Below are 15,909 nucleotides of genomic sequence, written 5' to 3' on the forward strand. Positions count from 1 at the left end.
CATAAACTGACAGGTAACTTGGCTTTGTTGTGTTTTAAACAGACGGTATTTTGGTGAAAAAATTGGCTTGTATTTTGCCTGGTTAGGCTGGTACACAGGAATGCTCTTCCCAGCTGCCTTCATTGGATTGTTTGTCTTTTTATATGGAGTCACAACGTTGAACCACTGCCAAGTCAGGTATAGTGAGCACTTTTATAAGTGACATTACCCCTGTTTGTAAATATCTGTGGTTGTTGTGCATGATTTGGTTCTGTTTCATTTCTTATGTTAACATTCACCATACCTTATCAAGTCTCTAACAAAAACAACAAACTCACAGGGCATGATTGTGCCCAACTTTCACCACTTAGTGGAGAAAATGCATCAAGTCTCCCTTGTCTTATACTCCAGCACCTGGACTGGATATTATATGGTCCCCTGGGTGCATGTACCGTAAAACTAGTGGACCTGCCGAATCTAGCTTCTCACAGTGATATGGAGATAATAGAGCCATGGCTTTCGGACTGGCAGGCAAAGGAGAGAGAAAATGTCATTCTCCTTAAGGGTGGCTCAGCAGCTGTGCTTCCCAAAGCTCCAGATCTTCTGAGGTTGTCACATCTGGAACTCCTCTGCAGGTGCCACACCTCCACACTGATTGTCAGCCTGCAACAGTGCCTGAAAGAGTCCTTTGACATTAACAAAATTTCCTTCAATCTGTACTCACCCTATTCCTGTCTCCTTCTGTCAAAGACCTCTCTTGGCTCAGGGACAATTTAGAAATAGTAAAGATCTAATAACTCATCCTGTTTATTCTTCCAGCCACTGCAAGACTGTTCTCTACAACATATTTTCTAGCCTTTTGGGATTTTGCTACTTACTTTTTAAACAAAAGGCCATGCCATCTATCGATTTCAAAGTACACGTGTTTTCTTGACAAAGGCATTATTCATTTATGAAGCTGAGGAGATCTACCCAGTCATAATGCATGTATCTCAAGACCATGGGAATATATTGACATCACAAACAGAAGTATGATAAGAGAAATTTAATTCACCAGTGGTGACTTCAGAGAAATACATTGGTTCATTTTAAGAATGATAGTTGTATATGAAAGTATCAACCCTTATCTTTTCTCTTTTTCCAGTAAAGAAGTCTGCCAAGCTACAGATATTATAATGTGTCCTATATGTGATAAATACTGTCCCTTCATGAGGTTGTCAGACAGCTGTGTTTATGCCAAGGTACATTTAAACTATGCACATAGAAAATGTTTATCCTTTCTCAGTATATTGTGAATATCTTTAATAAACTTGGCTAAATAAAAAATTCCTAGTGATGTATCAAATTTAGCCCCTTCACTTCAAGGAACTCACTTATACTATGAATTTGGTTGTTAGAATTTATTAGAATTTACAATTGTGCTTAGAATTTATTTATGTGCAATTGCACTTGATACATTTATCAGTAACAAACATTATTTTCCTAGCACTTGGAACAGCACTTATGTACCATCTTTTGCACATAACTTCTCAAAACAAATTACCTCAGGCTGAAAGTCTGAACTACCTACTCCAGGACTTATAAATCTATGCAAGACATATCTGTTCAGCTGATTGGGACCTTGATCCCAACTCAGTGCTGAGTACCATAACTTTCATGTCCAGCACCATTCAAAGTAAGGCTCATAGAGAGGATGTTAGTCTTCAAGACAGTCAGTCGGAGATTTTCATGAGCACCAATCATTTTTGTCTTTATCTTTTAATAAAACAGAATAAATTGTGAATGGAACCTTCAAATAATGAATGCATCATGTTGTTGGTGTCATTTACAGGTAACTCACCTTTTTGACAATGGAGCTACTGTCTTTTTTGCTGTTTTCATGGCAGTGTGGGGTAAGTTTTTCTATGGATTTGTAGGATGTGAGCTAGGACCCTTTGAACTCCAGAATGCCTTGTTTCAGATGCTGAAATGAAGAATATTGGCTTGACTCTTCCTAATCAAGTATTTTCTAGTTCAGAGAAAATGTGGAGGTAAAGGATAAGAATTTAAATTTTTAAATGATCAGTTTCTAGACATTTTAATTTAAAAATGGATCAAATAAGCAGTATCCAGTTTGATAGTTGTGTATCAGTTGAAAAAACTAGAATTTTGAAACATGTTGTCATTGAGTTCTAGAGTCATTCCTCAGGTCTTGTCTCTTCTGGGGGGAAACATCATGTTATATCCAAGAAATTCACAGAACTATGGAATGCTATCCTGGAAGTATGTGAATGATCCTATTGAATGCATGGACCTTCCCTTGCTTCCCCCACCTCTCTAGTCATGTTTGTCGCTCCCCATCTCTTTTGGCCTTTGATTGTATTCTTTCTTACACAATTAACAATCAAAATTTGTTTCTAATACAAATGATTTCTCTTTTAACCATTCCCATATATATACACACACACACACACACACACACACGCGCGCGTTAGGTAGCAAATGATCAATATATGCTAAGTTTTTATTTATTTTTATATATATATATATATATATATATATATATATATATATATATATATAAAATCTACTTAAAATTAATAAAACATTAGTAGAAAAAGAAAATAAATAATCATTGAATCATAGAGCTGGAAGAGACCTCAGAAGGTCATCAAGTCCAGCCCCCTGCTCTAGGCAGGACCAATTCCAACTAAATCAACCCGGCCAGGGCTTTGTCAAGCTGAGACTTAAACACCTCTAGGGATGGAGACTCCACTACTTCCCTAGGTAACCCATTCCAGTGCTTCACCACCCTCCTAGTGAAATAGTTTTTCCTAATATCCAACCTGGACCTCTCCCACCACAACTTGAGACCATTGCTCCTTGTTCTGCCATCTGTCACTACTGAGAACAGCCTCTCTCCAGCCTCTTTGGAACCTCCCTTCAGGAAGTTGAAGGCTGCTATCAAATCCCCCCCCTCACTCTTCGCTTCTGCAGACTAAACAGACCCAAGTCCCTCAGCCTCTCCTCATAAGTCATATGCTCCAGCCCCCTAATCATTTTGGTTTCCCTCCACTGGACCCTCTCCAATGCGTCCACATCCTTTTTGTAGTGGGGGGCCCAGAACTGGACACAATACTCCAGATGCGGCCTCACCAAAGCCAAATAGAGGGGAATGATGACATCTCTGGATCTGCTGGCAATGCTCCTCTTAATGCAACCTAATATGCCATTAGCCTTCTTGGCTACAAGGGCACACTGTTGACTCATATCTAGCTTCTCATCCACTGTAACCCCCAGGTCCTTCTCTGCAGAACTACTACTTAACCGGTTGGTCCCCAGCATGTAAGAATGCTTGGGATTCTTCCGTCCCAAGTGCAGGACTCTACACTTGTCCTTGTTGAACCTCATCAGATTTCTTGTGGCCCAATCCTCCAATTTGTCTAAGTCATTCTGTACCCTATCTACCTCTCCCCCCAGCTTAGTGTCATCCTGTAGCGGGCTTTCCGCTCCACCACAGCGCCCCTGCCGTCTGCTCGGGGAATTATATCTGCCGGCAGGTGGCGCGGTCTCTTCGGGACACTGCCCTCCGGCAATGTCCACAATAGCCTGAGCTTTTCCCCCCTTCCGGGGGAAGGTTCGTTATAGGCCAGCCGGCCTTTAGGAGGCGGATCCTCCGCCTTGGTATACTGGATGGCTAGTCCGTCCTATGGCCCTTCCGTGCCGTAGAGTAGTCCGAGCCCTGGCCCTTTAAAAAGGTCCGGTCTGGGTGCTGGCCGGGTGCCAAAACCCTTATACGGATGCCCAGGCCCTCGAGCAGGGCAGGGCAGCAACTGCTGGCCAGACCCCAACGCAAGGCGGGGCCGCAAACAAACCCCCAGGTCTGTAGGAGCTCCTAGTTCAAGAGCGGGGCCGGCAGTGCAGCTGTCGCAGTGGCAAGGGGGGTGGGAGACTGCCACCCGGTTAGTGGGTGGCAGGGGGCGCAGGCCCACCCACTCCACTGCGCCCCGGCCCAGGGGCCCTGGATGCAGCCGTTCCGCTGCTACGGGCTCAGCAGGGGCTCCAGCCCGCAACTTGCTGGCCTAGGGCTGTCCTCAGCCCATGCTACCCCCTGGGCCTCTCCTCGTCTCCCCCCCCCCTTCCCCAGTACCTGTAGCCTCAGCGGCCGGTCGGGGAGTTGAGGCCCACGTCGTCTCCGCAGGGGCTGGCGGCCCAATCCAGGGGTTAAGAGGTCGGAGCTTTGTCGTGTCCCGTGGGGCTTGTCCAGCCCGGCGTTCCCGTGCCCACCAGGGGTCCAGCTGGTCCAGCGGTGCGGTCCCGTCCTCTGGGTCCGCGAGTGGTTCAGCTGACGGGCCGGGCCAGGCCTTAGTAGCCGGGGCAGGGAGTCTCTGGCCCGCCTCTGGGAAGGTGGCTGAGGGCGGCCTACCCCGGGTCTTAGCCTCCCCAGGCAGGAGCTCCAGCCAGGCCTCTGGCTCCCTCGGAGGCTGGCTCCTGACTGAGCTCCCAGGCAGCCTTCTTATAGTCCTAGCCCCGCCCTTTGACTTCCGGTCAGGTGAGGGGGCGGAGCTAGGCTGGCCCCAAAATGGCTCCCAGAGGGTTTCTTCTGCTTCCGGCTCAGAGGGCGGCCATTCCACCCCTCTACACATCCGCAAACTTGTTGAGGGTGCAATCCATCCCCTCATCCAGATCATTAAGATATTGAACAAAACCGGTCCTAGAACCGAACCTTGGGGTACTCCGCTAGAAACCGACTGCCATCCTGACATCGAGCCATTGATCACTACCTGCTGGGCCCGGCCTTTTAGCCATCTTTCTATCCATCTTACCGTCCATTTATCCAATCCACAATCCCTTAACTTGCTGGCAAGAATATTGTGGGAGACCGTATCAAAAGCCTTGCTAAAGTCAAGGTATATAACATCCACTGACTTTCCCATGTCCACAGAGCCAGTTACCTCATCACAGAAGCTAATCAGATTGGTCAGGCACGACTTGCCCTTTGTGAATCCATGCTGACTATTCCTAATCACTTTCCTCTCATCCAAGTTCCTCAATATGGATTCCTTAAGGATCTCTTCCATGATTTTTCCAGGAACCGAGGTAAGACTGACCGGCCTATAGTTCCCTGGATCATCCTTCTTCCCTTTTTTGAAGATGGGCACTACATTTGCCTTTTTCCAGTCATCCGGGATTTCTCTCGATCTCCACGACTTTTCAAAGATAATAGCCAAAGGCTCCACAATGACATTTGCCAACTCCCTCAGTACCCTCGGATGCACTAAGTCCGGACCCATGGATTTATGTATGTTTAGCTTTTGTAAATAGTTCCTAACCTGTTCTTTACCCAGCATGGGCTGTCCATATTCATCCCAGCTTGCGTCAGTTGGCGCAGAAGTCCGACCTTGTCCGTGAATACAGAGGCAAAGAAAGCATTGAGTACTTCAGCTTTCCCCACATCATCTGTAACTAGGTTACCTCCTTCATCCATTAGGGGCCGCACACCCTCTCTGATCACCTTCTTCTTGTTAACATGCCTGTAGAAACCTTTCTTATTATCCTGCACATCCTTAGCCAGTCGCAATTCCATTTGCGCTTTCGCCTTCCTGATAACCCCCCGGCATTCTTGAGCTATACCTTTAAACTTCTCCCTGGTCATTTGTCCAAGTTTCCACTCTTTTTGTAAGCTTCCTTTTTGTGCTTAAGTTCACCAAGGATTTCCCCTGTAAGCCAGTCCAGTCTCCTACCATGTTTGCCTCTCTTGCTACGCGTCAGGATGGTTTCTTTCTGTGCCTTCAATAAGGCTTCTTTAAAATACTGCCAGATGTCCAGGACTCCTTTCCCCTTCATGTTAACATCCCAGGGGATTCTGCCCATCAGATCTCGGAGGGAGTCAAAATCTGCTTTTTTGAAGTCCGAGGTGTGTATTTTACTACTCTCTTTTCTTTCTTTGGTCAGGATCCTGAAATCTACCATCTCATGATCACTGCTTCCCAGGTTGTCACCCACCTCCACTTCCCCTATTAGTTCCTCCCTGTTTGTGAGCAGAAGGTTGGATCCTTCAGCACCTGTGTCAAGAAGTTATCCCCAACATTCTCCAAAAACTTCCTAGATTGCCTGTGTACTGCCATATAGGTTTCCCAGCAGATGTCAGGGTGATTAAAGTCCCCCGCGAGAACCAGGGCCTGCGATCTGGAAGCTTCGCTCAGTTGTCCAAAGAAAGCCTCAACTACCTCATCCACCTGATTCGGTGGCCTGTATCAAACACCAACCACAACATCAATGCTGTTGTTTGCTCCTTTAAACTTAACCCATAGACTCTCAACAGGTTTTTCTCCCTCTTTATACTGGAGTTCAGAGCAATCGTAGTGCTCTTACATATAGTGCAACTCCTCCTCCTTTTCTCCCCTGCCTGTTGTTCCTGAACAGTCTATACCCTTCCATGACTGCGCTCCAGTCATGTGAGTCATCCCACCAAGTCTCTGTTATCCCAATTAAATCATATTTCTTGGTCTGGGCCAGGGCCTCCAGTTCTTTCTGTTTGTTGCTCAGGCTTCTTGCATTAGTGTACAAACACTTCAGGTAACCAGTTGATCGTCCTATCTTCTCCATTCGAAACATGGGTCCTCCTTTCTTGCTCCTTCCTCTCTGCATTTCTTCCCGGTATCCGACTTTCCCACTCCCCTCAGGGTTTTGGTCACCGTCCCCCTACGTACCTAGTTTAAAGCCCTCCTCACTAGGTTTGCAAGCCTGCCCGTGAAGATGCTCCTTCCTCTCTGTTAGGTGGGTCCCATCTCTTTCTAACAATCCTTGCACCCGGAACAGAGTCCCATGGTCGATGAAACCAAAACCCTCTCTGCAACACCATCTGTGCAACCACGCATTTACGTCCTCAATTCGACGATCCCTGCCCAGTCCTTTCCCTTCAGCAGGGAGGATGGAGGAGAATACCACTTGCGCTCCAAATTCTTGGATCCTCCTTACTGCGGGTTATGTAGTGCTAGGAACACGCTCAAGATCATTCTTGGCCGTATCATTAGTTCCCACGTGGAGAAGCAGGAAGGGGTAGCGATCTGAAGGTTTGATCAGCTTGGTAAGCCTCTCAGTGACATCCTGAATGCGAGCTCCCCGTAAGCAGCACATCTCTCGAGATTCCAGGTCCGGACGGCAGAGGGATGGCTCAGTCCCTCTTAGGAGGGAGTCCCCGACCACCACCACCCGTCGTTTCTTTTGGGGGTGGTGGCCGTGGAACCCCCATCCGTAGGACTACGCATCCCATGCCTTCCAGTAGATGGTGTTGCCTTCTGGTTTCTTCCTTGTGAGGTCCCTTCCAGAGCTTTCAGCACTGCAGAGCCCATGGAGAGAGCTTGAAAGCGATTGCTTACCTCTATAGCATCGGGGGATTCCCGTGCTGGCCTTTTTCCCCTTCTAGAAGTTACATGCTGCCAGTTCTCTTCTTGGTCACGTACTGCCCTCTCTGGCTCTTCTGCCTGCCGTGCTTGAAGGATTAAATGCTGCATTCTATCGAGGAAGTCTTCATCTTCTCTGATCAAGCGTAGGGTCGACACTTGGGCCTCCAGTCCTCTAATTTTTTCTTCCAAAATGTTGACCAGCTTGCACTTGGTGCAGATGAAATCCGGTCTTTCTTCCGGGAGGAAGACAAACATGGCACACACTGTGCAGGTAGCAACAGCAGACCCATCACCAACCATCGCTGCTGTCCTGGAAAAGGGATTTAAAAATAAAGGCAAGAGAACCTCCCGCCCTTCCCTCTCCCCTTCCCAACTCCCTCTCAAAACTCTGTTAGCACTCACCTGTTCGCAAGCTCCTTGGTTGCTTGCGCACTGCCTTATAAAGCTCCTCCCCCTACCAAGGCTCAGCCAATCAGCAGAGGCTTCTAGAATTCAAACTTTAATTAGAAGCCAACAGTTTCCACCTGCCAATCACAGCCAGTCACAGCACAAACTCCATCAAGGGGAGGGGGAGGGCAGAGGGGAGGTGGGGGGGGGGGGGGAAGCCTCACTCTCAAACACAGGGGAAAATAAATAAACAAAAGAACACACACCAACCCTCACTCACAAACACAAGCTCAGCACACAGCAAGAAAGCCCCAATAACAAAACACACTTCCCTCAAGAGTCCTGTATCTGCTTCTTCTCTACCTGGAGAACTCCCTCTCAAAACTCTGTTAGCACTCACCTGTTAGCAAGCTCCTTGGTTGCTTGCCCACTGCCTTATAAAGCCCCTCCCCCTACCAAGGCTCAGCCAATCAGCAGTCTCTTCTGGCCTTGGTATCCTTGAATCTTTAATAATCTTCTTGTAGCTCTTCACTGCAGACTATAAGGAGGTATGTCCCTAGCTTTGCCCCTTCTGGCTGCTTTTTTTCTTATGCCCATCATTCACAGATCAATAGTTCAAGAGCAAACACTGCAGTAAATAAGTTCAAAGAATGCTTTCACAGTGCACAACTGATTTGCCTTCCTCTGAGAACTCTACATCTGCACTCAGAGCTCTGTTTTCATTTGGAGCACCCCATTCAGATTGCCACACTACATAGAGGTGCAATCTCTTGACTGGTAGAGAAGAGGTTAAAATGCACTCCGTTATATAATTGAATTGGCCCTTCCTGAAACGACTCTAAAAGATTATCACATGTGTATAGGGAGATTTCTGAACACAATCCCTCTATCTAACATGTCTCCTTAACAATTTTTGAAACATACCCCAAATAGGCCAAATCTGACTTTCAACCCATACTGCAAGCCCCATTTATTTATCCAGGCATTTAAAGAGGAAGAAGCATATTAAGGGCAGGCATTTGTGGGGGGACCTGAGATATTAGATACTTTTGACTTTATTTCTAGTTGGTTATGGGGTAATTTTGAGGTGAAAAGAAGCAGCTGTTTTAACTTTTTATGTAAGCATATTTTTAACTTTTGGAAATGTTCCCAGAGCCTAAGGACTGGGTACTTCATTTTTATATGTAAATTAAAAGAACTAAACGATGTCTCCACGTTGATGATTAATCTGCTGTGACCAGGATAGAGAACTGCACTTGTAGTATCTATTTCCTTTGGGCTACTTATTTTGGCAGCCCCATTAGTCGCTCTTGCTCCAGGATTCTGAAGCCTAGTATCTATCTCATTTTTTTCCATAATGTTTGGGGTTAGTTAAATGGGTGGCACTCAGTTAAGGCTGGGATTTTTGAAGCAGCCTAGGGGATTTGTGCCTCTCGTTCCCTTCAAAAATTCCTACCTAAAACTTTCACATTTCAGGTGATAGTTTTACAGTCAGATACATAGTTCAGTCTTTGGTTATCAATTTAAAATACAACAGCTGTGCCTTTAGGTGTACAACAGTTTTGAATGAAGTCTTGACTCTAGCCAGATATACACAAGTAGATTATGAATACCTAGGGTTGCCAGATGATTTCAACAAAAATACCAGACACACTTGACATTACACCACAATCTACATTTCATCTTATTTAGAAAATACCGGATATTTATATTTTCTCAATTTGTTTCCAGAACAGAGAGCTCAAATACTGGACTGTCCAGTTCAAAACCGGACACCTGGCAACCCTATGAATACCATGGATCTCTCAAATTAATACAGGACACCAATAAGCAGACAGTCAGTCTTAAATGTAGTTGCACTACCAGGAATGAAAGATGGACCTGAGTCTTTAAACCAAGATATGAATCTAGGGATAGCTAGATCTGAGATTTTGATTTGACCATTATAAAGACAGCAGCAAACTGAAAATGTAGATCCCCAAAATTCTGGGGTGTTTGGATCTGGAGTTATGATTTGGTCCTGGTTTTATCAGGCTTTGTTTCATACCATAGGACAATTCTAATTGTCAGATGCTCTGAGAACTTTTACTCTTCAGGACAAGGATGGTCTGACCCAGTGTTTATTCAACTAACACGATGGGATCTCAATCTTCATGGGGGGCTTTAGGTGCTACAGTTGTGCAAAGTAGTACACTTTGTACCAGGGACTATACTTTCCATAAGCTGCTCCATTTCATTTGCTGTGTTTTTGCCCTTCCTAAGCGAAGTACTGGCTAACTAGTGAGGATAACTGATGTATTGTAACTGACCTCTCGAGGGAAAAAAAATGAAACTGATATACATGTACCCTGGAAGATTATAGGCCCGAGATAATCTTTGTCAAATTGCTGTGTTCAAAGGCTTAGTAACAGTCTTTCTTTGGTAAACTGAAGGAATTTTCTGTTAATTGGTCTCCAGTTGGAGACAAGGTCTTGTGTGATAGTGGTCCTGTCCTAAGGAGGCATGCTTTTAAAAATGTCTAAGCCAAATGAAGTCCAACGTTCAGTGCCCAGGAGAACTTGCCGATGGGGGGAGGTCTCTAAAGGTATCTCTACATTTTGAGCTAGAGCATAGTTCCCATCTTAACGAAACATACCTGTGTTAGCTCTGATAAGACTAGCACCAGGCATCCCTCTAAGCTGCATGGCCACACAGCTGTCTAAGAACCCCACTTAACTCAACACTGCCACGCACAGAGCTGCCACTGCTGGAGTAGAGCCCAGCTGAGGCCGGTGGAATGCATCTCTCCCCCCAGCCACAGCAGCAACTTGGGAATCATGGCCAGTGGGACCTGAGGGGAGGGATGCCTCCAGGTGAGCATGGGGCGGGGCAAAGTCATCTGTTCTCGCCACCAAATAGGAACTCTCCCAGGTAAGCGCCCTACACCCCAATCCAGAGCCCCAGCCCTGAGCCACCTCCTGCACTCACTTCCAGACCTTGCACCCCAGCCCACAGCAACAGCCCTGAGCCTGCTCCACCATCCTAGGTTCCTCCTAGACCCCACACTTCTGAGCCCCTCACCTGCACCCTAACTCCTGCTCAGACCCTGCACCCCTACCCAACCTCCTGCCCTGCACTCCAAACCCCTTCATCCCAGCCCCATTCCAGAGCCTGCACCCTTAACCAGAGCCCTCATCCCCCCCAACCCTGGGTATCTTCCCACACTCTGAACCCCTCAGCCACAATGAATTTTGTTATGTTTACCTATGATGTAGTGGGGGTAACAGTTAATTCGAACTAAAAACTTAGTTCGAATTAACATTTCACTTCCGCGTGTAGCCTCGCGGCAGTGAGTTTGGGCTAGTGAAATTTCAAAATGGCGACCGGACAGGAACATGCAAATAAAGCCCGGGATATTTAAATTCCGGACTTCATTTGCAACTCTGGTCGCCTCATTTGCCTACCTAGCTCAAATTAACGAGCTAGTGTAGACGTACCCATAGTATGTGTGGCATGGTATGCTATGGTACTTCTGGCAGGGTCCTGCCTTCAGAGCTGGGTGCCCAGCCAACAGCTGCTGCTCTCTGGTCTCCCCCATGAAATCACTATAGTACAGAAAAAAGTACGTGAAAGGCCAGATTTCATGGTGGGGAGGCCAAATTTCACAGTCCATGGTATGTTTTTCATGGTCGTGAATTTGGTAGAACCCTAATTATGATCAATTGGCTGAACATTTATTGATCTTTCTTGCCGATATAAACCACTGTGGCGCAAAAAACCACTTTTCTGCTTATTGTAGTGCAATGAGACTATACTCATGCTATACTCCAGTGAGTTATATAATTGTTTCATTAAAAAATTAATCCATTTATCAGTGCCAGAAATATGTGTTCCTGTATGTTAAAGGCAATGCCTTAGATTAGAAAGGCAAGGCTCCAGTTCCAGTGTCCTCAGCAGTTCTATATTAAATTACATGTGCACTAGAATCTGATTAGAAACTTGTTTGCTTCCTCTGGATACAGAATCCTGTATATTTTAAATAATCGTGTGATAAGACAAGCTACTTTTTTTATCTACATTGTCCCCAAGAAACCTTTGTCTTTGTCATTGGCCTATCTAATTTAGCTAAGATGACTCACAGGAACCTTTTTATTCTTTTCAAGCTGTAGCTCATTTGGTTGCAAATTAAACATGTTCAATTAGCACTAAATGAAATCTCCAAAGCTTCAGTCATGTCTGACACAAGCCAAAGTAGAAAGCAATACCTTGTGAATGCAGTTTTGATCATCTGAAAGATTTGCTGTTCAAATAAGTCCATTTATATAAACATGTGAAAATAATGTATCAGCTTCATTCAACAATAATGCTTCTAGTTAACAAATTTTCTTCATTTGAAAATGATCTTGGCTATTTGCTCCAGCAACTGTTTTCTATTTGCTCCAGCAACTGTTTTTCTATTTGCTCCAGCAACTGTTTTTCTGGAATTTTGGAAAAGGCGACGAGCAGTGATTGCTTATGATTGGGACTTGATAGACTGGGAAGAAGAAGAGGTTTGTACAGATAATTTACTTATTTAATCTTGCATATAAAAGTATGGTTAAAAATCAGCAACCACTTTTTCCTTTTAGTTTTATTACCAGTTTCTATCTCAGATCAGAAGCTGAAAAATAAACATAATTTATCTTTAGGCAAAAATGAGCATTTTCTCCCAATATGAATCATCTACAACTGTGAAGAAACTCGCTGCGGGCTAAATTGTCCTCTTATTTTTCACACTGTAAATACAAACTAGCATCACTGAAGTGATTGGGCATTGTCTGGGTTTATGCTTCTAGGTTTGAGCAGAATTTGGCCTCCGTTGTGGTGGAACTATCACTAATCATTTATAAATCATTATTTAATTTTTTAACCAATTACTTGGCTAAAAAGAAATTCAGATTTAAAAAAGCAAAAGTTTAACCTCCCTGTTTCCCTTAACTAACTCTACGTCAACCATGAACTTCAAGATCAGCTTCTAGGAGTTGCTTTAAATAACTGTTAAGAATACTGAGTGGGGAAGCTCAAAATTCTTGTCACGGCTTCCAACAGTCTGGCGGCTCATTGTTTTAACATCACAGTATGTGTAACACCGTTATGTACAGTTGTCATGCTTATAAAAAGCACATGGAATCTTTTTAGGAGAAAAGGCAATATACCATGTTTGTTAAGAATACGAAGTAAAAAGCATATGCATTCACAGCCTCACCCACTCACAAGTCCTACCAATGTTGTTATAGTTTCCAGTCTGTTGTTCATGTCAATTTAGTGGCCATTTAGGCTGAGTGCAAGAAGGGAGCCGGGCTCTGTCAGTCCAGACCAATGCTCCAGATCTTAGTAGGATGGAACCCAAACAACCATGCAAGACACCCATCTTTTATAGAAATCCCTTCTCATGCCGATTCATGGATTTTGCTGCATCATGTTGTAATCACCACTTTGCAACAAGTGTTTATCTGGAGATGGTTTTCATTGTTGTTTAATATCAGTCTTTTGACAGCTTTTCTGGGTGTTGCCCCACCCTGGTTTTGATGGGATTTGTTATCTTCACCCGTTGGGAGTGCTTGCTTCTAATTTCAGAGTCACCAATCTACCCCTCATCTATCACCAAATACTATGGACACATTCAAGAATTCCTTTGCATCCTCAAATCTCCAGCCCCTCCTCTGACCAGCTGGATGTGGGGCTGGCCTTCAGACAAATCTCTTTTCAGACACACACATTCTTCCCTCACACTAATAAAAATGACATAGTTACTTTCATAAAAACAGATCCAGTACAAAATATTCTAAGATTAATGTAACTCTTACTCTTATAAATGCTTCCATAATACACAAAATATTCTTACACTCTTAAATTAAAGAAGAAAACAATCCTAAGGGTTAATGGATGGCCTCGGTGAGTCACAAGGACCCTTCTGGTCTGTTCCTGCCTTAACATTAATAACAATGTGAATAGCTTGCTTGATGCATCTTTACCAACAGCACTAAGCTGCTCCTTTCTGCTAGTCAGAATGGAGGACCAGCAAGGTACACTTATGCTTATTATATTGCATAAGGCTACACTTTAGCTACATGGCTATTCAGACGCTGATTGGGTAATAGTATTATTGCCCAAAAGGGTTGCAGTCAAGTGGCTAGATTCACTCAAAACCCAATGGAGGAAAATACACGAGGAGAAGAAGTGAAAAATAGCTACAGTCTCCCTTCTGCAGCCCTCCTGTCACACAGGCATGGAAGGCTCTGATAGCAATAGCACCAGGAGCGTTCACAACCAGGGAAAGGACAGGATGCTTTGGACCTGCTAAGTGAATCTGGAACCCCTGCATGGCTTGGAGCATTGCTGCTCAGGTTTCCTTTCTTCCTGGCATGCAGGATTTTTTTGTGGGCACAGTGAGAGAATGGAAGAGGGATCTATTCCTTTCCCCTGCAAGGGGTTCATTTCCACTGTAGGAGGGCTACAATGGTCGTCAGGCTGCAGTAGTGGCCACTAGGGCTTGGCTGCTATTTTGTAGTCTGTGGGAAAGAATTCTTTCCTCTGCCACTGTAGATTATCCCAATGCAGAACAAGACATCAGCCTAGGGACAGCATTTCTCTCTTTGGGAAGAGGCCACACAATGCTGCACTTGCTTCTCTGCTGATAAGCTGGGAAGGAGGAAATAAGTGAAAAACACAAATGGCTGCTCTCGGCCAAGTGGAGAATCCCTGTGGAATCCCAGGGTATAAAAGAGCTGGTAATAAACCTAAAACTGACTCCAGTGCAGTGAAGTGCTTCACTGATAGTGCCCACATGCATTCAGACCAGTCAGTGAGGTCTTGGATCTGCTGGAGCGTACCAGTCACTCACTAATGAAAGCAGGTCTGTCACAGTGAGAGTGGCCTCAAATGGTTTAAAACAAATAAAAGGAAGTTCTTCTTCACACAGCTCACAGTCAACCTGTGGAACTCCTTGCCTGAGGAGGTTGTGAAGGCTAGGACTATAACAGGGTTTAGAAGAGAACTGGATAAAGTAATGGAGGTTAAGTCCATTAACGGCTATTAGCCAGGATGGATAAGGAATGGTGTGTCCCTACCCTCTGTTTGTCAGAGGGTGGAAATGGATGGCAGGAGAGAGATCGCTTGGTCATTACCTGTTCGGTTCACTCCCTCTGGGGCACCTGGCATTGGCCACTGTCGGCAGACAGGATACTGGGCTGGATGGACCTTTGGTCTGACCCAGTATGGCCGTTCTTATGGTTTTTATGGTGCTAAAATTGTGCAAGTACACAAATATCTAGCAAGCAGTTTTATTTAGAAGTGAGCCTGGAAAAGGACCAAGTGAAATTTTATTCCTGCTTTGCTGAATTTCTACCATCTGCTGACAGAATCATAGAGAATTTCCTGGTGTCATCTTTGAAACAATATTGTTTACAGATACACATTTTTAAACACTCTTGTTTATGATGGTAACTGACTAGGGAGTTTGTTAAATTTTATGAATGTAATTCTGTGAAGTTAGATGCCTTTTTCTCACAGTGATCTGTTTTCTTCTTAAGACCTGCAGATTTCCCAACAGCCAACCTTTTACAATATTTATGCCTGGCTCTTAACGTCACTGATGTTGTGCTAGAAATAATTTTATGAAAAAAATGATCTAAAGTTTAAGCTTGCCTAACTATATTGCACATAAAATTGCTCATCTGTTTTTTTTAGGAAGAAATACGTCCCCAGTTTGAAGCCAAGTACTCCAAGAAAGAACGGATGAATCCCATATCTGGAAAGCCAGAGCCTTATCAAGCATTTGCAGATAAATGCAGCAGACTTATTGTTTCTGCATCTGGAATATTTTTTATGGTTTGAGAACTTTAATTTCTTTACGAGTTGCACGCAATATAAAATCCCATGTCGCTCTTTAGAGAAAGTGGAGATAAAGAATGTGGTAGTTTAGCACATGTGAGGGTATGTCTACACTGGCTCGGTAGTTTGAGCAAGGTAGGCAAATGAGGGCAACCGGAGTTGCAAATGAAGCCCGGGATTTAAATGTCCCGGGCTTCATTTACATCTTCCCGGGCGCCGCCATTTTTAAATCCCCCTTAGTCCGAACTCTGTGCCCGCAGCTACACGTGGCACGGAGTAGGTAGTTTGAATTAGGATCTAATTC

The 15,909-nt window shown here is 44.7% G+C and overlaps 1 protein-coding gene across 3 annotated transcripts in view; it reads left to right on the forward strand.

Annotated features, from left to right (window-relative positions):
- ANO4 (anoctamin 4) overlaps positions 1 to 15,909 on the forward strand; it is a 324,825-nt gene that overhangs the window by 257,401 nt on the left and 51,515 nt on the right. For all 3 annotated transcript variants that reach the window (XM_075934238.2, XM_075934244.2, XM_075934250.2), the window contains 5 exons: positions 43 to 177; positions 1,124 to 1,220; positions 1,811 to 1,871; positions 12,201 to 12,283; positions 15,462 to 15,602. In XM_075934238.2, coding sequence (XP_075790353.2) covers positions 43 to 177; positions 1,124 to 1,220; positions 1,811 to 1,871; positions 12,201 to 12,283; positions 15,462 to 15,602 — 517 coding nt within the window. The remainder of the gene's footprint in view (positions 1 to 42; positions 178 to 1,123; positions 1,221 to 1,810; positions 1,872 to 12,200; positions 12,284 to 15,461; positions 15,603 to 15,909) is intronic.

This window comes from Pelodiscus sinensis, chromosome 1 (genome assembly GCF_052426305.1).
Source record: "Pelodiscus sinensis isolate ZL-2025 chromosome 1, ASM5242630v1, whole genome shotgun sequence".
Classification (NCBI taxonomy): Eukaryota; Metazoa; Chordata; order Testudines; family Trionychidae; genus Pelodiscus; species Pelodiscus sinensis.